Source organism: Chlamydotis macqueenii, chromosome 4 (assembly GCF_036417535.1).
Source record: "Chlamydotis macqueenii isolate bChlMac1 chromosome 4, bChlMac1.mat, whole genome shotgun sequence".
Classification (NCBI taxonomy): Eukaryota; Metazoa; Chordata; class Aves; order Otidiformes; family Otididae; genus Chlamydotis; species Chlamydotis macqueenii.
The window spans coordinates 40656284-40680892 of record NC_141559.1 but is presented as its reverse complement, the minus strand read 5'-3'; the positions used below and the strand labels follow the sequence as shown (position 1 = coordinate 40680892).

The 24609-nt window shown below is 36.5% G+C and overlaps 2 protein-coding genes across 3 annotated transcripts in view; one reads left to right on the top strand and one right to left on the bottom strand.

The window, feature by feature from the left end:
• The window catches only part of MARCHF1 (membrane associated ring-CH-type finger 1), a 249725-nt gene extending 240650 nt beyond the window's left edge, over positions 1–9075 (top strand). For both annotated transcript variants that reach the window (XM_086746884.1, XM_086746885.1), the window contains 2 exons: positions 383–530; positions 4903–9075. In XM_086746884.1, coding sequence (XP_086603010.1) covers positions 383–530; positions 4903–5204 — 450 coding nt within the window. In that variant the 3' untranslated portion in view covers positions 5205–9075. The remainder of the gene's footprint in view (positions 1–382; positions 531–4902) is intronic.
• A 5737-nt stretch (positions 9076–14812) lies between these two features.
• The window catches only part of TMA16 (translation machinery associated 16 homolog), a 64278-nt gene continuing 54481 nt past the window's right edge, over positions 14813–24609 (bottom strand). The window contains 4 exon segments of the mRNA XM_086746565.1: positions 14813–15048; positions 15050–15178; positions 16453–16495; positions 23562–23710. Coding sequence (XP_086602691.1) covers positions 14982–15048; positions 15050–15178; positions 16453–16495; positions 23562–23710 — 388 coding nt within the window. The 3' untranslated portion in view covers positions 14813–14981.

The following is a 24609-nucleotide window of genomic DNA, read 5'->3' as shown; positions in this document are numbered from 1 at the left end:
AAGTATCACAAGCTAATGTTTGGGTTTTTTTTTTCTCTCACCAGAAGTATGAATCCGGTAAAGTTAAAATAAATATTCAGCTTTTTGCCTGTCCATTAACATATTATGTCTGTATTGCAGTGAAATTACTTTAGATGTCATTCGCAAGCAGAGAGAAACAGAACTCTTCATTCCTCTGAATCTATGAAAATTAGATTATTATGAATTTTACAGTGACAATGCACATACTACTGTAATGTGTATTATCAAACTAAAAGGATTTGTTAATTTTATTATTGTTTGGTTTTTGGGTAGAAAGAGACAGAATGGCCAAATCAGTTTATTGTAAAATTTTACAAGTCTCATGGTTTTTTAATCACTTTTTTTTTTTTTTTAATTACAGTGGGAGAAACTACAGATGACAACAAGTGAGAGGAGGAAAATAGTTTGTTCGGTTACATTCCACGTAATTGCGATTACCTGTGTTGTTTGGTCATTGTATGTTTTAATTGATAGAACTGCTGAGGAAATCAAACAAGGCAATGACAACGGTAAGTATTGGTAAAAGAAACTTCTTCAATCTTGCTGATAATGCAATGGATGGCTTTGAAAGGCAGCTATGTAACCAGTCACATTCTGTGCTTAAGTAACAGCTCACTGATACATAGCTACATCAAATGCTTTAATGCAAAAGTAATGAATGCATCAGTGTTAAAAGCTTACGTTATGCCCCTGCAGAGAAATCTCTACTTAGTGTAATCATTACAACAGCTTAACTAGCCTGCTGGTTCTTCTTAGGTTAATCTCCCATTATCTAGATATTTCTAAAGCTCAGACAAAAAGATGAGTCAGATTCAAACAGCTCAGTGCAAGTTCAGGTCATAAAGTAGCAATTTATTGATATTACCCACTTGAACCTCAATATCCTGGTAAAACACAGGAGAGCCCTTTCATCAACGTGCTTCCTAATACAAACTTCCGAGAGACCGTGTTCTGGTTGTGTTAGTCCTTCATGTGGGATTAAGTAGCATGGAAAGCCATTCCTGTGCCCTTTCGAATAGAATTTCACTGTGAATGTCCATGTCCCAGTTGTGTTTATTTTGAGGTTGTGGGGTCTCCATCTGTGGAGATACTGAAAATCCAACTGCACATGTGTAACAAAATGCGTGTTTAACGTAAGTTTCTTTTTGGACTATACTTACCGTATGTGGAAACCGTGTTCCAAACTGAACTGTTGTTTTCCATTTCAAATCTAAGTCTATTTGGTCTTAAATTTAGTCTTAAATATGATCATGATGACGAAGAGGATAAAAAGCTTATGAGTTTTGATCTGAATTGACTTTAAGCACAGTAGAGGGACAAAGGGCTCTGACTTTGTGCTATACTCTGAAGTTAACATGGAAAACAAACCAGGTGGAGCTTTGTACCTTGCTAGTTAGATAAATATTTCATGATATTCCTGATGCTTGCGTTTCTCATCTGAGAGAAGAATATGTGATAAAGTCACAGACGAATGTATACTACAAAGTCTTGTTTTGCATTCTTTCTAAATGGGTTACCCTGTTTTTCATCTCAAAAAACAGAAAAAAAGGCCCCGAGGACAGGACTAGGAATGGCTTTGAACTTCTGAGTACAACTACATCACCCTACTCATTAAAAAGGGGAAAGGTATTTCTGTGGATTAGCTGAATTTACACAACAAAACAGCTAATGTGAATTTTTGTTGTTATACAGAATGCGTAAGAATCACACTAATTAATCCTGGTAGGCTCACAAAGCATTTACGATTGATGTAGAATTCAGTGTTTTTCAAATCATCCAATGGATGATTCTCCACACTAAAAAAATGGACAAAGAGATGCCTTGGAACTACTTACAATGTGCAAAACCAAGTGTTTGTGAAGAGAACTCTTTTGCCACAAAATTTGCTTATTGGCAGTGTGTGTGGGGGTACTTTTACAAAATCAAACGTGTATTTCGGGGGGTGGGGGGCGGGCATGAGTGGGTGGGAAGAGTCATATATGTAGTTTGCTTTTCTCTCCATTATCTCTGTTTAAATGGGAAATACTGGTAAAAAGACAGGGAACACTGGAGGAAAAACACTTTAAAAACATATTTTGAGGAGGAGAAAAACTGAAAGCCCTGAATAATACTAGTACTGTTTGTTAATACTGTGTAAATTTAAAATTTCCTTTTTAAAATGTATCTCAAAATATTTAAAGGGATTTTTTTTTTCTCCTTATGAAAGCATATGATGCAAATAAATAGAAGTGTAAACCTCTTAAATGGTAACCCTATCACTGGCCTATAGAAAGGAGAATTGAAAATATATTTTAAATATTCTAGAATTTATATGGCACGACCGGTTGGTATCAAGTTTCAGATAAATTTGCTCTGCTTGAAGAACCAGGTCAAGGCTTAGCTGAGTGTTGTCTCTCCTAATAAAGCTTGAGTCTGTGAAAATATGGCAATCCTGGAATGTACTGAAAGGTACAAGATTCACTGTGCCATACCAGTTAAGCAAAAAATGATGCTTCCTGTATTACCATGAAAGAAGCAGCAGCACGTCTGTACGGCTAAGAGGTGGAAGAAACTGTGAAGGAAAGCTGAGCTGTTTATTCAGCCACTTTCTTCTGAGCTCAGCACTCCAGCTGTTACTTGCTGGTTCTAAGTGTCCTTACTCAGATGCAAACCATACTGTTTTTATAATTAAGTGCAAGAAAGATACAGTGAATTTTAAAAACAGTTATTAAAGGGGAAAAAAAAACATCACTGGATACGACATCTAAGCAAAGCACTCTGTTACTTCTTTTTGTCCCAGGAGCAGGGAACTAAAGAATGGGATGACAAATGTTTTGTGAACAAATTTAACAAATATAAAAGGATTTGTCCCTGGCAAGTTCAACTAACCAGAGTAATAGTGGTTAAGGAGAGACAAAGTGGTTTACATAGTCTTTGTATGCTTTCATTTTGTTGCAAATTAGAAAAAAAAATTAATTGGCTAATACCAGCACTTAATACATTGTTACAATTTCTAAGTACTACTAAACAGTCACCTGACAGGAAAAACTACAGCTACTTTAAATATTTTGTGTGCTTTTGCAATAACTAGTATTCTTTTGGTCTCTGTTTGTTTAATTAAAAGCCCAGTTCCTACGTGTTTAACAGCAAAGGGGATACGTAAAGCCATGAGACTCACTGTCCTGGTTCTGGCTAGGATAGAGTTAATATTCACCTCAGCTGGGTGGAGAACTGAAGCTGGTAGCCCCTATGGCTGGGATAGTTAACTGATTAGCTAACAGCTGGGGTTAATTTACCCAAATTAGCCAAAGGGCTATTGTATCACATCTGACATCATGGGAGGAGGGTGCTGAGGGGAGCCTCCTGCTACTTGGAAGAAACTAGGTGTGGAGGTTTGTTGTAAGCCATTATACTGTATTTGTATTCCATCACTGTTTTGTTTTCTTCTGTCATTACTGTTAAATTTACTTTTTGTTCAATCTCAGCTCACGTGTTTTTTTTTTTTTCCTGGTTTTCTTTTGTTTACCAATTCCTGCCCTGTTCTCTTGGAGGGCGGGCGGGGAGTGAGAGAGAGACTGCGTAATCTGGTCCTGATCGGGGCTGAACTACGACTCTCACAGAGCTGACTAAAAGCCAACTTGCTTTTGTGGAGTCCAGGTTGCCAGGTGTAGGAGTTGAGACTGGCTCCTCACTGCAGCTCTTCTGCTGAATCCCAAAGGAATGTGGATTGCTTTCTTGCCCGTGGCAAAAATTTCTTCCCTGCATAAAACTTGGCTAAAACTCAAAAACATCACCAAGTTCTTGTGATGTATCACCAGTGGTTGAACAGAGCATCTGCACTGACTGTTCACACTGACAGCTTAAGCACTGATAGAGAGGTCTGACTGTTGTGTTTATAGCATTTACTCTTTAAATGCGATGAGGCAATGTGTAATGGGAAGGCAGGTAGCTGTTCCTTTATGTTAGGCTACTGAATGGTTAAAAAAGCAGATGCAGTGGTATGAATTAATGAGAAGGCTGTTCTTAATACAACATTAATTTATTCTGTTAAAATCTTAAGACCACACTTAGCCCAAAGCAAATAATATTATTCATATCATAATCAAGTTCAAATACTCTCATCTATAGCTTTTTTTTTTATGTTAGCAGCCATATATTTTTCTATAAATATCAATGTGATTGATCAATGCAATGAAAAAAGTAGGAACACATACACCAAAAATCTGTAAAGTTACTTTTTTAGTACATAGGAATTCAAGTTCTGCTTTTTTGATATAGGTGTTTTCGGGGGTGGGGGTTGCACAGACAGCAGGAAAAAGAGGCCAGTGAAGGCAGGTGATGCAGGAGCTAAGAGCCATTCCCACTAGCTCTCCTTACTGTATGCTGGCTTCAGGATGAAGCTAGGACCAGGTATTGTAAATGTTGGTGTTCCAGGTACCCTAAACAGTGTCATGCTTCTAGCACAATTTAAAAAAAAAAAAAAAAAAAGTATGTTGTTGAAGGTGTGCATAATATTTCTAGGTACCCAGTCATCTCAGTTTTGGTACTTGTATTTTTGCTTAAGCAAGCTATGGAATTTGGGGATATTATTGAAGAACAGCAAAATGTTTTATGTTTGCCTGGATTAAGCATTATGTTTCTTTTGTGAGTGTGGCCTTGCATTCCTTATTTGACCGATTTGTGGTGAAGTCAGTTAAAAGTGAGAGGCAGGTGTAGGTTCTTGGCTGGCCTATGGGATAGGGAACTGCTGCTGCTTTCTACTTGAGCCACAACTCCCCCAGTAGCATGTACGCACCTGGGAATTCTTAGCAAGTGGCTTCTTTTCACTATATTTTACTGAAACTCAGTACTTGATATTCAATATATAACAATGGTAATAAATATAAATGTTTTATTTCAAAGGTGTCCTTGAATGGCCATTTTGGACAAAACTCGTTGTGGTGGCCATTGGATTCACAGGGGGCCTGGTCTTCATGTACGTGCAGTGTAAAGTTTATGTTCAGCTGTGGCGCAGGTTGAAAGCCTACAACAGAGTGATCTTTGTTCAGAACTGCCCAGACACCGCCAAAAAACTGGAGGAGAAGAACTCTTCGTGCACGCAGACCCTGGATGTCAAGGACGCAGTGGTGGTGCCAGTAGCACAGACAGGTACAAACTCTCAGCTGGCAGCTGAAGAAACGACATCTGAGGTCATGCCAGTTTGACAGAGGCAGCATTGTTTCTTCTTTGCAGAATAAGGCATAGTGTTTTCTACACTACAAATGCTAAAAGAGAGTAGAAATTACTCCATTTTTTTTTTTTCCAGTACAAAAAAAACCACACAAAACCCTGCAAGGAAAATGGATCCAGCAAAGCAACTTGTTACCGTATGGAATGTGACCGTTCGTGAAGTAGTTTCTCAACTAGTCAGCAAGTGTAGTGAAAGTGGAAGTGTAGAAAGTGCAATAGAGTACAGGTTTAACAGACTGCCAAACAAATGGGACAAGAGTTTTATTTTTTTGTTTTTTTTTTTTTTTTTTTCCTGATTGGATCGCTGGGAAAGTAGACACAGACCTGATACAATCATTTTGTTTACACAAAGCAAAACCAAACCTTTCATCTGTTTACTACTAAAAGTTGTATTTGCTATTTATCTTCTTAAAGATAAAAGGGTAGCATTCAAGTGAGACGCATTAACTGAATCGAAGCATGTAGAGCTGCATCACAGCACTCTCCCTCTAAGCCTCATACAACACCACACATCCACGTGACTGCGGTGGAGCCTGACTGGTTGGGCAGCTGTGTCAACTAAGGATATTTGAAACTTTTGAAGGGTGGCATTGTTTTTAAGTATGCCTGAATTTTTGAAAAGTAAGCAATTCCAACTCACATGTCCATAAGCTACGGATACTTTTTCAAGTATAGTATGGGAAGGAGAGAATGTGTAGATATGCATTTAGAACAGCAACCCAGCTGTTTATTTTACTTTGCAAGAATGAATTAGACATTAATTGACTATACAAAGTGTTCAGTCGGAACTATAAAAATGCAGTTTACTGCAGAATCACACAAAAGTAAATTGCATATTATCAAAGGTCTGAAAAAGGATGACAAATAAGGAAGACGGAAGCCACTTTTGTTTTTATTTTTTTAAGATTCATGATACAGAAAGGTAGACATAAGAGAATATACCGAAGTATCTTAAGAGAACATTAGTTTTTATCTCCTTATTCTGAAAAACTAGTTTTTATCTTCCTGACTGAAAAAAAAAAAAAGGTATCAATGGTTTCCCTCTGTACAGGTAAACTTGAGGTGTTAGAGATTCAACAGTTCAGTTGTTACCTTCGTGTTCTGAGCATTCTCATATAAAAATGAAGTGTGAATAGCATTAAAGGGTGCAATAGATAAATGAATGTAGATATAATACCGTCTCCAACAGGGTGAATTATGTGTAAAGAACCAGTTTTGTGATTCACTTCCCACATCTGTGATGTTTACCATCAGGACACAACAGCAAGTATTGACTTGGAGTAGTTGTGTACTGGCATGGACAAGTCTGGGGCCTGAACATAATATGTGTTTAAAAAAAAAGTTAGAAGGTCTTTTTTGATCTTGTATTTAGGTAAAGGAGGAAAAGAAAACAAGCAAATAAAGAAGGAGAGTAAAGAGACAGGAGAGCACAGGTTCATTCAAAGACAGAAATCTGCCATAATTACCAGGGAACTAGTCTTCTACAGAAGCCCTGCGGTTTCCAATGGTAAATTTCCTCTTCACATACACAGGCATCTACAATTAAATAACAGAATCATCCCATTCTTGCAAATATCGAGGGTGCTGAGCCTAAGTTGTATTGGAGTTTATATGTTAGGCATTCCTTTCTAAATGGCTTAAGGCTCAGGGAATGCTGGAAGTAGCAGTATTAGCAAGATATGTGTCTTTCATCAGACCATTATGATGTTCTGTATTGGAACTGCTCATGTAGTTTGGCTGCGACCAGGCGAGTGTCATCTGGCTAGGACACAAAGTATTGATGCTTGAACAGGCCCATACTAAAATTCGATGTAAGTTACTCCAGGTGAGTTGGATTAATGTTTTTTTCCATATAATGACACACACTTTTTACATAAAATAACTTTCCAGTTATACAATTATGAATTGGAATTGTAGCAGCTTCTCATTTGAAATTACATGGAAGAGTAACCAGATCATTTATCTCTTTATAATTGTGGAGGAGACTTCACAAAGTCTTCAAAAAACCATGACAGCACTAAGGAATGTCTCATAACTGCCCTTGTTTAAGATATTCTACAAAGGCATGGTTTTCTAAAGTGTAAATTTACTTGCTAAGAAGTGAATCTCATGATATCTGAAGTCAGACACTTAAAATTACTAGCTGCATCTAAACGTTTGGAATGATGTTTACAGTAAAACCTGATCAATCACAGCAACATTGACAGGCACTGAACATTACTGTCGAAGATAATTAAGATCTTTCTGAAATAATCAGAAAGTTTCTTACTCAGTGACAGTAACCCTGCTTCTTTAGCCAGCTTGTTCTTTGACCTGCTGTAGCATCATGACCCCACTGAAAGTATTTTTTCCCATTTTGACAGTTTACTGGAGTCTAATTGATATTGCTTTTTTTCTTGCACAAGTATAAAATTTAAATCAAAAGAAAAAAAAAACCTGAGGCTTCTAAAAGCAGATCTATAGCATCCAACAAGATTACTGTACATTTTTAAAAATAAACTGAAGAGTCGGTAACAGAACAGATAACCTGCAAAGCCATTTTGTACTGATGACTTCAACTTCAAAATACTGTTTTGGGATTCATCTCAAACTACATGTGCATTTGAGCTTACAGTTAGTTAAATATAAGAAATGAGAAAGACTTCAGTTGAAATTCCTCCTCTCCCTTTGAAATATTAATTTGGGCAGCAGGAAAAGGAGCAAAATGGGACAGTGTCTGCTGAGACAGACAATGAGACAAGTCAGCAACAAGAGAGATTACAGCAGGCTTGAAGTAATCTTTAACCTCTTAAAGCATTACAGTATTAGCCCGTGCATCCCTTTCTCTTCTTCAGTGCACTGGATATTCTAGAGCTTTCAGGGATTTCATGCAGGATTGGAATTTGTTTCTGAAGCAGGGTGGTTCCTCTTTAAGAGGGCAAGGAGCTATTTGCACCAACATACCTTGGATACAGGTCTGCATGAACAAGGAAGGTGCACGAATACAGACACTAGACAGCTGCTTATCAACCAATGTTTTTTTTTCTGTCCACGCAAAGCACAATTTTTTTGTCTTAATTTAACTACCACAGGATTCTATTCTGAAAAAAAAAAACCCAATATACTGCAAGTTTTAAGATACCTTGTAAGACTCTGTAATGAACATGATACATGAAAAAAAAAAAAAAAAAAAAAGACCCGTATCAAACTGCTGGTGTAGCCACAGTGCATCTCAGACAAACAGGCAGACAGTGCAACTTAAGCCTGGCTAAACCCACAAGGGCAGAACCTTGCTCTGAGCTGCCATTACGGAGAAGAGCTTAACCTGCATTCTTGTTTAAGCAAAGTTTTAAAGAAGGTAGGCAGTAATAATCTGGTGTCAGATGAGATCTGGAATTTTACACAAGATACTCAGCCTGTAAACACGCACATTTCTTTTCCTTTTAAGCTAAAAGCATTATGAAGTTTATTTTGAACTGGCATAAACATACCACTTTTTGACTATCATTAGCATTACGAAGATTCTCAACGAGTCCAATTGTGCCATTCACACACTGCTATATCTGAAAGCAGTGTTTATTTTTATTGTGTAGAAAAAAATAGTAATTCCCCATCACTGAAACAAACCATTTATAATTTCGAATAATGCAATGAAATTTACACTATGATGAAAATATTTGACTGTGTATATATTTGGAACTATGAGTTTGTGTTACTTGTTTAACAACTCCCTCTCTTTTGCAAAAGAAAAACTGTATGTTCTTGTGGGTGAATGTGTACTGAAAGACAGAAGGTAAGGGAAAAAAAAAGTAATATATCTGCTTATTGTTGTGAAAAAAATGTATTTGTATTAAACAAATGACCCAAGTTACTGTAGTATTCTACATTTGTCACTTTGTTATGTAGAGAATCACATGCTGAACATGAATTGGCAAAACTACACTGTTGCAAGAAAGGTGAACAATATACTCTGCTGCATCGTTAAAACTGATCAACTTGCTGGATCAGAGTGGCTACTTCTGGGTACCACATCTTGGCACAGCGCTCAGGAAAATACCTCACAGTACAAAAAAACTTGGAAAAAAAACCTATGGTTGTTTAAATTGCAGAAGGGAAGACTGGGAAGGGGATTTATAAGATCAGGCTTCAACTACATAAAGAAATCCCAGAAAACAACAGATTTTGCGTACATAGCAAAATGGACAATTAGTACTGCAGGAGGAGAAGAGGAAAAAGCTTCGTAAGGAGAGCAGTGCCTTGGAATGAACTGTTTGTTGTATGTGATTGTGGAGTGGCCAAAACCAGAAAGCTTTAAAGATGAGCTAGCCAAACAAAAAGTTAAACAATTTAAAGCTAATCCCACCTCTTAGATTGTCAGAATGGATCAAGATCCCTTTTTATTATTTTAGAATTCTACTTAGTGAGATCTTCTCCTTTTCCAAAAATCCCAATTTTTTTTTTAATTAAAAGAAATATTACATGTTTGCATCATAAAAGAATCTGTGTACTTTAAGTCAGGTGTAAAACCAAATAAGCATTCTATCTTGATAAATACACAGCGTTCCAACCAAACTACAAATTTAGTTTTCTGAAGAGGGGTGTACCCACCTATCCTGTGTACAGGATCCACCTATCCTAGATTGTCAGCTGGGGAGAGAGAGGGCTAAGTTTCAAAACCTCACACTCCTAACTTGTTCCTTTTATTAAAGCTGCCCTAACTAGCTCACCATTTAAATCAAAGATGGACTCATGAATCCCTACAAGATACAATATAGAAGAAACAGCATAACCAAGGAAATTCCAGTTAAAAAAAAAAATATATATATATATAGTCATTTCCATTTATTATAGCATATGGAAAAATAGAACCAAGTTTGGTTTTGGAATGAGAAGAATAAAGGTATAATTCACTATAGCTTTTTGCTTTGCACACAAGAGTTCAAATCTCTTGATGAAGGGTACTATTAGAACACAAACCACATTTCTGTTCAGTTTGCTCTCTGTGTACACGTAAAGAAAGAAACACACTATAGGGTATTTACTCACACCTTCCCCCCTGCCCCCAATATTGAGGCTGTTCTGCATGAACTTTATGTAAAAGCTAAAAAAAAATCGTCAGTTAATGAAGAACTCGCCCAAAGTACTTTAAATGGTGTACTACATCCGCTGCCTATGACATGGAGCTCAGAAAGTAGCCTTGGATAAATTTTACACTGTGGTTGAGAACACCACCATTCCAGTCTGCTGGAAAGAGTGGGCCCTGGGACAAACTTGGCCTTCTGCTACTTGCAAATGCTTATGACTGGTATTAACTGAATCACAGAACTTCCCAGCCCAAAGGTAATATTTATGAATATACAATAGTCAGCACTATTCCAAACAAAAACCAAAGATGACAGAAGGTCACAGTCATTTTTAAGTGTGTTAAGTAAATTAGGTCTTGAAAGCTGTATGGGAAACTGTCTAACCTGTACGACACAAAGGATAATTTTTTTCTCATATTTGTTTAGGGTCATCTAGTTTAATAAATGGCATGGGTTTGGGTTTTTTTTTTAATTCTTTTTCCTTCCAAACGGCCATATAGTTACAATGCCTTTAGACCTTATGCAATTTAAAATCAGGGGAAATATGGTTCCAGTGAAGCATGGATCATTACATCACAACACGATGTATGCATTGTATCACGCTGAGACTGACAATCTGACACGCTTCTGAAGTGCAGCTGTTTCTTTGCCCTTTACTAGAAAAGTAAGTCTGGAGGATTTGTTAAGTTGAGAACATTTTTCTGCTGAGAAAAAACAATACTGTCCTTTTTTTACTGCTTTTTCCAATCTGCCATGTGTCTAGCAAAAAAGTTTTTTCAAAGTTGGACTCCAATATAATTTTTGGATTCCAGACTCTGTCACTATCAACTGACAGTGTCAGGGTCACTACAAAGATGCATACACATGCTATTGTAATCAAAGAACAACAACAAAAAAAAAAAACAAAAAAAAAATTTTCACAGATACAATACCCTTTCAGGATATTCCTTGAACTACTTAGGAATGGCTCAAAAAATGGTTAATATATGTTGCCTTTTTGACTTTTTGCATTCAACTGCACATACCAAAGTTCCATAGGGATTGACGCGTAAAGGAAAAATCCAATAATCAGGCTAAGTGCTCTACTGTATGCCTGTTCCTCCACATTACAAGTGTTGGAAGTCTCCTCCCCTTAGAACCAACTTTGTGGAGCAGACTGGAAAGCCATGGTGAACAGTTCCATTAATTCAGTTGCATTTGTTTCCAGCACTAAAGAACTGTAAATTAATTAATCCACTGCATCTAACCAACATTGAGAAGGATAGCTTTACAAAAAAATTTTTTTTAAATCAACATTTGCTTAGTTTACATGAAATTTCTATTACTATTGGAATTAAAGTCAGCTCATTCCTTCCAGCTGAGACCATCAATAGGGTAAGTTCCAGAATCAGAGCACAACTAACAACTCAGCTGCTGAAAGTTTGAATGTAATTCAGCCAGTTCCTCAGAGAGGTCTTGGCTCTCCAAGGCTGGCTGAAATGAAAGTATAACGTAATAAGTACACTGCAAAATACAGAGTGACAAATTAAACAATTGTTAATATTGAAATGTTAAAAAAACCCCAAAGTTCTTATACAAAGTGGGCTTCCATGATAAAATGTTACTTTTCACTTGAAATTTTTTGTTTAATTTGTGCCCTGATAGTTAAAGAAACTTGAGTTTTAACAACTACACCTTTGCAGTTAAAATTTAAAAACCAGCGATACTGTGAAACAATATCTGAAAAAGTTAAGAATTAAAGAAATCTTCCATAAAATTAATCTCTGGCCAGCAAAAAAAAAAATCACTGTCAATTATAAAGAATTATAACAGAGGATTTAACATTAGTCTGTATTCCTTAGTTACAAGTCAACAGAATTTCAAGGTATTCCTTACAGCAAGTTTGTAAGAACAGAGAACATCACATAAATACTTCCCATTCCCATTGTTAACAGCAGCTGCTCACTAGATTTTACTTTTGAAGAAAAAGAATAACAATTCAGAACTTCTGAGAGCATTCATCCTTTTTTTTCCACCATAGGGAGAGAACTCATCAACACAGAGAACCCTAATAGCTGGCTCTCAAGCACAGGCGTGACTGGACTATGAAAGTGACAGAAGAGATCCCACTATCTTGTGTCAGAAACACACATGATGCAAGAGACTCTACCCCCACTCCAGGCTTCTCAGCGCAAAAACTCTGAGCACAGAAATAATAAATAAATAAATAGCTTTGTTTTTTTTTCTTTCCCATTGCCACATTAGTATTCTGCAACAAAACTCATCTGGTAAATTGGTCTTGCACATTATCAGCTTAAGGCCAGATTACTTTTCAATTCAAATATGAATAATTGAAAGCTACATATTATTTTTTTCTGATAAATCAACGTAAGAAGTTCACAGAGAAACTGTTGTTCTTTTCATTACTTATGCAGCAGGTCAGCTAAACAAGCGGTGAATACATGGGCTTCAAGGGAGAAAATCCACAAACTCAATGAAGTCCAAATTGTAAGCGTGTTCTTGAAGTGTGAACAACAGATGTTAAAAAAGAAATCACTACAAATATTTGACTACCATAGTAACCACACAAGTGATAATTCCTTTTTCACAATGCCTTATTAGTGAAGTTTCAAGGAATACAGAACATCTCAATCTCCGTAACTTTGTGCAATAATCTTTTTTTAAAGCATTCACCAGGGTGTCAGCCTGATATACTGTCATTACTGTGACACGCTAACCCTTCTAGTTACTTTACTGCTCCTTTGCCTTCTGTGTTTTACCTAACATGGTGCGAAAGTGACTTTTTCCTGCAGTTTCTGCTTACATCTTCAAAGCACATCAGATGTTGTATACAAGCAAAATTTAAGATGAATCTTCTGAAAGGCAAAAATCTGTCAAAGCACAGAACACACACACACACACGGCTTTAGTTCAGATCAATTACCTCGGCTCAGCTTCCATCGTAACACCTCAAGTTTTATAAATCAAAACAAGCTGAATTCCACAACACAGTTAACAAAGTAAAAAAAAATATCAAAGGCCTGCCCTGAACTTCAGCACACTTATTTCTAAAACACAAACACAAAGCAGTGATGTGACAGCTTAGTGACGTGGCCAGTGTCAGAGCATCAGACCTCTAACCAGATTTAAGACTTGCAACCCACCTGAAGATGCATTAGATCACTCACGGCACGCTTCAAGTCTGTTTAATTCATTCAGGATTCTTCTTTAGATTAATTTAAGGAGGACAATGGTTAATTCTTTATTACCTAAATAGATTGGTTTCCTAAAACATGACAGGATATCACAAGCCTATTTTGTAAAGAGGGAAAAACTTAATACAGATGTTAACAGAATAGCACCCATCAGTAACGCTTGCTGCACAGCTAAGAAAATGCACACCTGGAATATCTGCAAAAGAAATCTGGGAAGCCTGCATAACTACTTGCCATGACAAAACCTTGTTGTTTAACCGTGACAAAACCTTGTTTTTTAACACACAGAACCGTATTGGGGATCACGTACTAGAAAGATCATCCACCAGGAATAATTATTTCCACATAATTAAGCTGAGCTGTGACTGCTACAATTTATACAGACAGTACATCTGAACTGTAACTTCTGTGCCCAGACAATCTAATCCGTACAGAGATGTGCTACTTAACACCTGCTGTGAAATTACCTTGGCTTTGCCCTTGCCCTTTTTTCCTTGATGGGTTTTTTTTTTTTTTCAGTTTTACAGTATTACAAGTGAGAATCTGCTAAGAACCTTCCCGAAAGACACAAATTAAAGGTATCTAAAGAGTTGCTTCATAAAGTAAACCTATTTATAAGTCCCAAGTAACTTGATTTTTAAATGCACAGCTTTGTCAACAGAGGGGCCACCAAAAAAAAAAATATAGACAAAAGATATATTTAAAAACAGACTGTAGGGACTTTAATTGGCTTCTGATCTGAATTCTTCAATACAGAGTGGCAGGGACAGTGTAATTCTCTCAAAGTCCCTTGACAAAACATAAAATACTCAATATTTTACTGAAGTCTTTCCAGCTCTTTTTGTTCCTGACACAGATTCTCAGACAAGAGAAGGTGTAAGAGAAGAGTTCTTCATGATTAACTGACGCTCTTCTACATATACATTTCCACCAAATAGGAGAGTATTTCTTACACCCAAGGTAAGCGTTCTGTGCCACAAAGCACAGGATTTTGTGAGATGAAGCCTATTACTGCTCTCCACAAAACGGCCTACACCTAGAGACATCCCAGCCACCATCACAAGAGATCGATAAAAGCTGCCACTAGCTGAGCCCACTGTTTACCAGGGTAACTGCTACAACATGACATACATTCTTGCCATTACCAGGAAAAGGTAAGGATTTCCCACCACACAGTACTTCTAACAGATGTCTGAATCCTGACCACTCTATAACCAGGGAAGAGGTACTCATCTCAGGATTTCAATACATAAATTATAATTGTTTTGTCAGCTCAGGAGCCTGCATCCTAAACAGAAGGTATAGTACAAGAAGGACGGACACAACTAAGATTTTAAGTATTTATTTATATTAATTTTTATCCAATAAAACACAGCTTTACCCAACAATATACTATTTACTTTTCACTACAGGTACACAGGGAGCTCATAAAAAAAATGCAACTAGCAAAGCCTTTGCAAATATAGTTAGAATTTATTATTGTTTCCAGTGGTAATTAAAATAGGTTTCTTACAATTCCCTTCAGCTGTTTCAGCTCTTGAATCAGCTGGTGCTCATCAGGACACCTCTTCTGCTTTATCCAATTCTTTAGCTTCCACATCTGCCACCTCAGAGTGACTGCAAGCAGCATCCCTAGCTGAAAGCTTTTTCATTTTTATGTTTGGCAGTTTCCTTAGATCACCATCCCATTCTCTTAAAGGAAAAAAAAAAAAAGTAAAGAAAAACGATTACCAATAGAAATAGCAAGAAGGAATGGCAGAGCTAATTCACATTTTCTCAGAAGATGCTAACTCAAGTGAGGCTGCTTTTCTAAATTATACTATCAGTCCCACCGGAGTATGAATAGGCACCAATGTTTTCACCTGATCTTGTACACTACAGCAGCTGTAATTTTTCTGTGAAGTACTTTCAGATTTGACACTCTGAACAAAAAATATATTCACTTATTTATATATTCACTTATTCCCACAGACTATTTATCCTCAGTTACTTTAGGCCACCTGCTTTTAGGTTTGACACATTAAACTCCCAGTCTTGTAAGCAATGGAAAAGCAGTTTGGAAGAGTTTCTTCATCTGGTTGCTCAATTTGCAGAGGTAGGATCACAGGTACATTAAGTCCTTTATTATGATTTATGGTAACTGGTAGCATCCGGTATGACTGACTTCAAGGGGACACAGAATGTTGGTAAACATTAATTCTCATGATAAGTATATTATTTCAAAAGCCTGCATGAAGGAGGAAGGGTTCATTTAAATACCACAAGTCAAATACAGTACTCAATTAAGAGAATGCTTGCTTGATTACAGTAAGTGCACTTCATGGATAATTTTTCTCAAGGGCAGAGACAGTATTTGCCAATTATAAGATAGACGTGTTTTTGCTCTACCAAGGTAATAAAACAACAACACTGTTACCAAATGTCCCAGAACAAGAAGTCAATTATGTATTTATAAAAACTGTTTTAGTTACTTAATTATAAGTTCTGACTATAAAAAAGTTAAGGCACGATGTTATATGACTACAATTACTACCTGAAATCTCATTTCAGGTAGAAAATGGTGTAATTCCATTTATCAATAGATCTATCTCTTGATCCTTAAACAAGAACAGTAAATGCTAATCCTTTTTGTGTAAACCAGTGAACAGCTGAGCTGAGAATTTTAGGTAAAGAGAAATACTCTCTAAGAATATTAAAAAAAAAAAAGATACTTAATTTACAGAAATGGAATTCTAACTGTTGACGCTTTCTAACCCTCCCAGTGTTTTAATGATCAACTGTCACCAGCGTTCAACTTGTAACAGCCAAGAAATGCCAAAATAGCAACATCATATCTAGACTGCTTTTTCAAATGACAAAATTTTTGACAGTTTTGCATAATTTTTTTTTAAGAAGACAGACATATATCAAATTCAGAAACGCTGTTTTGCATAAACAGATTAGTAGTGATAATAAAAAGAACTTACCTGAAAAATTTAAGATGCTTTCTGTTCATAATGTCTGGAATTTCTAAAGGGAATGAAATTGAATTCTATTAGATGTGTTACATCATTCAAGTGAGTCTCATTTCAAAGAAAGAAACGTGAGCTGAAGGGCTGAACACATTATTTCAGAGATTAAAAGACCAAGAAAATGAGAATGAGGATTCATATTAAAAAGTTTTTAGAGCAATATATAAAGGAAGACTTCTCACTGCTAAAGAAAAGGAAGTGAACTTATTATACCTAGGAACTATTCCATAATTCAAATGTACCAGTTACTGAAAATCCAATCCCAACAAATAGTAAAAAGAGGGTGCTTCATTTTCTTGAAACTGACATGTCCGAGAAATAGCGAAATTTTAAGCATATAAAGTTTCCCTTTCAAAAAAGTCCAGTGAACCAACTAGGAAAATAATTAATTTGTTTTAAATGCATAACTAACACCCTCAGCCAAGATCAAGGTCTGGTTACACTAATTTTTAACAGATATTGACTCACCCATGTAATAGACAATTCTTATTTGCAGAACTTACTATAAATATGCATAACAGATAAAAGGTAAAATAAAAAAGCTTAGCTTCAAAACTGATCTAAGTATTCAAGCCTTGCTATAAATTAATAGGTACTAAGTGGTCCATAAGTATTTTGAATGGTTTTGGAAAAAAATTTCAAAGCATTTAAGTCACTGCAAGCAAGACAGATCAGCAGTAGAGTTACAGTTGTAGAGCATACTCACTACATGTGTAGTTTTATAAACTCTTGCAGAATTTTACCTAAGATGCCTAAGCTGCTTTGCTTTGACTCAGTGTCATTTATTTCCTGGTCAGTCCTAAAGTATTGCAAGTGACTTGTGTTTAACATCTTCACTAATTTATAGGGAGTTATGCCTTGGGAGCCTTGTTTGCACAGTGTAAAATATCTCATTACTGTCTATGAACTGTACAGATTTCACAGTCTGCAGGCTTCTCAACGAGGAAGACACTTGCTACCTCTGTAACATTAAATCCACTTTATTACTTTAGCTCTTAAAAATGTGACATTTCAGCAATTTCTTATACTGTCCTTGAGCAAACCCTAAACATAAAATTCTGCCTTTGCTCATCTATCAGTTTTTCCGAGTCTTACAGTAATAAATCAGATCATGCTATCAATGCAGGATTATAGATGATTTTGCCTCTACAGAATCTAGGATGATGATACTTGTCACTTATCTTTGTGGCCAGACAGTCTTTACTACTCAGAAAAATATTCCTTAAAGTCACCAACTGAAGAAGTAATATATGCAAAATGTTTTGATACCACTGCTTTCTGCAGCCTGCTTCTTGGTAAATAGGTAAGGTGATACTGCTCATGGCTAAACAAAGAAGGTAGAGAAACATTTACCTAGTAATTTTTTTGTCTGATGATTCCTTGGTTCTGATAAACAACAATGCCACATTAAGTCCATCCTTCTCAACTAAGCATTGAAACAAAGCCATGGTCCCTCTTGCCTTCTTTGCAGTCCCTTGAACTGCACTCTTGGCAGCACAACGCCAAATGCTGAAATACCCTAGCCCCTAAGAGAGAAAGAAGTTCTTCCCTTCTCTCAGGTATTTTACAAGGTCCAATGCCTACTCAGCGTGCTTCTAGCACAGAGCTTAGTGATATCAACAGTGAGTGTGGCAGAAGTGGTACCATGCTAATTTAGGCCAACTGCCCCAGAAATATGCTGATATTTGTATTTGTTCCTTCTATCAAAGCACTGATCCAACATCAGCGTTAATCTCAGAGAAACCAGGACTAAATGACAAGACTTTCAAATGAAGCCCTTCCAATTGCTTTTTTTTTTTTTCTGGTTGAAAAAACACCTTGGAAAGCATTTAATGGCTTTTATTAACTTATGTAGGATTTTTTCCAAAGAGGACGTTCTAACAGTTTTACCTAGCCTGTCATCCAGGGCTCACCAACGTCACGAGAAAGCAGGCATTCTGAAGGGGGCAGATTCTGTGGCAAACTAAGATTGGGCACTGAATCTATCTTTATTGCTTTGACAGTAGCAAACATTTTAAGTTATGCTTACATGTGTGTTTGCAATATGTTACACAATACAAACCACAGTTGCTGGATTAGGAACAGAACTAGAAACTCTAGTCCCATTTAGGAATAAAATAACTACATCCTGCACAGTAACTGATTCTTTAAATTATAGTGGAAAGTTGCAGTAGCACTGTATTTTCAAATTAGTAACACATCTTACTCAGAAGTATCTCCTTCGCATGCACTAGTGCCATAGGTTTTGCTGCTACTTGTGAACTACTTAGTTTGCTCTAAAAATTCTAAGTCACAGAAGAGTGTTTTCTGAACCAAAGATGGAAAAAATGAAAGACGCAGAAATATGGCACAAGGGTTAGTGGAAAAGAAAGTGGACAGTATTTTAGGGAGCAGATATTATCTGGCATTTTTAAGATGAAGCATTCAACAACCTATGTGTTATAATGAAACAGCAGTGAAAAATTTAAGTAAGCATTTCTGCCATGTTTCTGACTCTTTCAGATAATGTTTTATTTTCTTGTCTTTCTGCTGAGCAAGAAAAACCAGCACATTCGCTTTCAAATTTGTAATGAAGATGTTATGATGTTACGAATGATGTTAACGCTTAACATCATTCTATGAGAAGGAGAAAGGCCATGTGACTGAGCTTAATTTGTAGCACAGAACTTGCAAAAAAATAGTGTAAAGTCACCACCTTTCCAGCTGTTCAGTTGGAGAAGCGCTAGATCAGATCACCTCAAAGTTCTTATGGGCATCAGAAGTAAAAAGCTTCTGCCAGCTGCAGGTCTAACCGATCCTGCCTCTGTGCACAGGCTTGGCCTGGAGGCCTTTTAAAGTGTAACTCCAGACAGAAGAGCTAATCCTGGTGTCAGATTGCCCCTCTAGAGCTGTGTTCCCCAGCATTACTGTTTACCAAGCACTCTGTGGCAGCCTGCTGACATGATTTGCTTCTTTCCAGAAGTATGCTGTTAATAAAAACATTAGTAACCATTTACCTCTCCCAAAGCAAAGATCCACACAAAAGATTTACCTAAATCTCACAAGGACTGAAATGTCACTGCTCTGACAGTGCTCTGCACAGAACATAGGCTACATATGTATCACAGCCATTAGAACTGTCATACAGAGAAACACCCAAGTCAGGTCAAAGGATGATGTTGCAGCCTGAAGTTAAAAGAGGGAAAAGATGATAGAAACTGTAGATGCTCTTTACATAATGAACCATTCAGTTACACAATAATGATTGTTACAGAAAACAGAAGCTAACAAACACTACAGTAGTTACACCAGCAGATACATGCAAATAATCTAACTTTCATCTCAATTAAATTAATTCCCTTATAATCTGAAGTTTCAAGAGTTAACTAATAAAACTGGTGCATTTTCCTTTAAAGGCTGTTTTTCCCCAAGATATACATTGTGCTTCTGTAAGAACACAGAGGGTAATCAAAAGCAAATTATCAAGCACATATGATGTTCAGATTAAATAATTATGATGCTTTTCAACTGGAAGCATGCTAACTTGGAGTTCCAAGGACATATCCTCTAAATACCTAGGATTCCCTTTCAATTGCTTTGCTATGAAAATGTAAGACTAGATTAAAAAAAAACACACACACAAATGACAACATCAGGAAGATGACGGCAGTAAAAAATAAATTTAGATACATTTAAGGAGTAAGGAAGTGACATGTAGCCGCTAACAAAATTCAACATCACAAACAGACTGAATGTCCCCTGTATAGATATTATTAAAAAAAAAAAAAAAAAAAAAGACTAAAATTTAGTATAATGCTTTTGGATATTTATCTACCACTTTTGTAAACAGCCAGTAAAGAAAAATTCATTTTTAGTTTACATATAACTGATATATAAATATACATGGCTTCAAATTTTAGACTTTCCTAAATGTGAACAATTCATATCATGTAGTCTCTTCATAGCAAATGCATATGCATACAAGAAATAACTGAGTTCCAGAATAGAGGAGAAAAAAACCCAACAATTACTAAGTCAGTTATAAAAGCTTCCCTACTAGAGCTTCCAGGGATAATAATGAGCTAGAGCATAAAAGCACAGTTTCCAGCTGATTTCCATTTATCCTCAATCTCTAATTACAGTAATTAGCAGTAACTATTTTCTCTGAATGAATACTGTCCTAGACAGAGAGCAAAACCTACAGCAGCTGTGATAACAAATAATGAATGATTTGAGAGTGTATTTAATATATGAAGTTGCACCATGCTCTCTGAATGCTTTACTTACTAATACTATAATAACCTCAAATTTTGCTTACAATATTTCTGTATTCTTTATTTTTACATCGTGCTTGTGCATCTGACATCTTTCTATCTAGTCCTATTGCTTTTCTCTGTCAGCTTTCCACAAAGCAGTAACGAAAAAAAGGAAGAACTAAAATTTAAAAACAAAAACAAAAAAGCAGATTTTTTACAACTGAGCTATTTGATGACATTCATAGTATCTATCTTTCTATGACTTTCCCCCCCCCTCTTCTAAGAAATCAAAGATTACGCATGAAGTCACACAGCTTTTTCTGAATTCCTCTGCCACTGCAGGATGTTGAAGTACTAAGTAACACTGGCAAAAGTTTTAGAGCCATTCCTTTTCTTTATTGTTAAAATACAAATAGGGAAAAAAGGGAATATGACACACAACCCAAATCTTGCTGTGCTTTGTATCCTAACCACAGAACAGTGTAGGTTTTTCACGTCTTCCATGATGTACTTTCATTATTAGAAGGATAGACTGTGTTGGAATAATACTTTAGCATTAAAGCTAAGTTCACTTAACTGCAATGTGTTTATTTGTTAAAGAAAAATACATAAATTTCACTACTATTTCATACTTGACTCTCCTTAAAACAACTCTTTGCTTTTGGAACTTTGATTACCCCTTTGTCTTTTTCCCTATTTTCACCAGATTACTACTGCTTCCCTTGAGCCTAGTTACAGCTATTAAATTTTCAGACTTTATTTGTCCCTTACTCACACATAGCTTGCATCTGTGTGCTACCTCCAATCCCAGCAAATACTTTCAAAAAGAATTTAAGTGTTTCTTCTTAAAGAGGACTATGCACCTTAGAAGGAAATTTTCAGCTCTAATGGTTATGTTGTGGTTTTCACACGACTCCTCCCCAGAAGATTTCATTAGATAATCTGCTGGCATAGATAGCTACCCCAAAGGAAGATAAATGGTAATAAAATAGTCCATGAGAATATCTGGCACTATGATTTTATCCAAACTTGTGATAATGGCCAAGGTAAATGTTTAAAAACTCAAAGTGCTTTCAACTAGGCTCTTATCTACAAGATTTTCAGTTTTAAATCTTCAGAGTTTTTGTGGGTTTTTGATTATTAAGAGGTTAAGGGGCTTTCACACAAACAGAGCACTTTCACTCCCTCCACCACCATCTCCAGTAAGTCAAAGAAAGAAGCATAGCTCCTCTGAGAACAAGAGGAAAAATGTGGTTTTCTATTTGTTCATTATCATTTATGCCTGTAAAATAGAGCTTGTAGAGTAGATGTTTCATAATAGCCCAGGATTTCTTCCTGAATTACCTAAATTTTAGTAGGAAAACTCCAGAAATATTCCAATTTTGGAAATACATCAGTACTACCATTTCTGCTGCAATAATTTTCCCACATGTAACACATCTCAACTTTAGTAGAATGAAGGGTCTTTCTGAAGATGTTGTAGGCCCGTGAGTTTGGAGGCTTCGTTTCTCTTCATGCTCAGGAGCCCTAAAGCCTATTCTCTCATGATATGAAAGTTGCTAAAGTTCTCATGCCGCTGGTCTACCTCAGTGGAAAGGGGCAAGTCAGGCCACAGGTTTATCCCTAACAGTAAGTTTGTATATTATCAAAAGAACATTAGAGGAAGCTGCGTATAAAGACATTATTGGCACAAGTCCTGATAAAGCAGCCCACTTTAAAAAAGTAATTCATTTGTCGAGAAAGTGATGTTGGTTATGTCCACATGAGCAAATAAAGTCTTCATGCTAATGCACATTAAAACATGCACACCCACTGAAGTGTATTAAGATAAAAAATACTTTGTATGTAATGAAGATTATAGAATCATAGAATGGTTCGGGTTGGAAGGGACCTTCAAAGGTCATCTAGTCCAACTCCCCCGCAAGAAGCAGGGACATCTCCAACCAGATCAGGTTGCTCAGAGCTTCATCCAACCTGGCCTTGAACGTTTCCAGGGATGGGGCATCTGCCACTTCTCTGGGCAACCTGTTCCAGTGTTCCACCACCCTCAGTGTAAAAAAAATTTTTCCTAATATCCAATCTAAATCTACCTCCCTCTATTTTGAAAACCATTACCCCTCATTTTATTACAGCAGGCCCTACTGAAGAGTTTCTCCCCATCTTTCCTGTAGGTCTCCTTTAGGTACTGGACAGCCGCAATGAGGTCTCCCTGGAGCCTTCTCTTCTCCAGGCTGAACAGCCCCAACTCTCTCAGCCTGTCTTCACAGGAGAGATGCTCCAGCCCTCTTAGCATCTTCATGGCAGTCCTCTGGACCCTCTCCAACTGGTCCATGTCCTTCTTATGTTGAGGGCTCCAGAACTGGACACAGTATTCCAGGTGGGGTCTCACGAGAGCAGAGTAGAGGGGGCAGAATCACCTCCCTCGACCCGCTGGCCACACTTCTTTTGACGCGGCCTAGGATGTGGTTGGCTTTCTGGGATCCAAGATCCAAGCAAGTTGCTTAACAGAATTTGTATCTGAGACAGGTGCATTAAATCTCATTTTAGTTTCAAAAATATGTTACATATGCTTGCACTAAAGAGGCAGTACTAGCAAAGATGCACAAAGCCGAAGTAGTAAAGCCAAAATATGTAAGTCAGATCTCCACAATCTCTTATCTTTTCTTCACCCTGCCCCTTCTCCCAAACTCCTCTACAAGGCATACATACCTATCAGTTAGATAATTCCTTTAAAGAGAAAAATAAAGATAATGCATAGAAATTTCACTTAGATTCTAGCCTTGTGAGCAGGAAGATGACCACAGGATTACTTCTAATGCTTTTACGTACCTATTCCATAGCCTTCATAGAGCTGCCTTTCACGTTCTATGGTCTGCTTGATGACAACTTCCCGTGAACCATGCTGTCTTCCTTGTCTACCTTTAATACTGTTTTGTAATTCAATCTGCTCCAATTCGGCATTGAATCGACACATATAACTGAAAGAAATAAAACGCATTTATATGCTAGATGCAATCATGCAAAACTTTTGCAAAATGGAACTACTTCCATAATCGAATAAGTTATTGTACTAATTGTATTTATTTTCCATATTAGAGATGTTTCTTTTATTTGAACTATTACTTTAATCTTCAAAGAGGACGCTCCATTTAGAACTTAATTTGAATCATCTGCAGCTTCCAGAAGGACTGTTCTCTTTTTATTTGCTTTTTTTTTTTTAAACTATGTTTGCATAAAACAAAACTCCCACATCATTATAATTCACCTGCTCTGGAAGATCAGCATTAAATATTAGTATTCCTAAGTTTTAATTGCTGAATTTCATCACCTCAATAATACTTTTTAAAGTAAAGTAGTTCTTTAGCATATGTTCGACATCATCTCACAAACATCCAATTCAAATCCAAAAAGTAAGATTTTATTCTCTTCGCAGTATCACTAGCGTTGATTAGCAGTTTACAGGTTTCATGAACAATGTAGGAAATATGTCAGAGATTCTCAAAGGAAACTGATATAGTAAGTCTGTGTAAAAAAACAAATATTACATCATTTAGCTAGCAAGCGAAAAAAGGTGACAATCCACAGGTACATATATCCAGCAGCACAGAAATAACTGAGTTCCTTCTTAGCAGATTTACTTTTTCTATTTTCTGCCCTTAAAAATTGACCCACCTGATTATTGTTTAATTTTCTCAGCAAAGAAAATTAAAGAATGAAGGAGCAAGTAGAATGAAATCTGTGCATTTAAGTGTTACTGAATAATCCGACTAGCAAATTCATGCAATTACTGCTGTCCAAATCATTTAGTCCTCCACACACTACAAAAGCAGTGATTAAATAATGAAAAAAAACCAATGTGACTTACTTCAGTAATTTC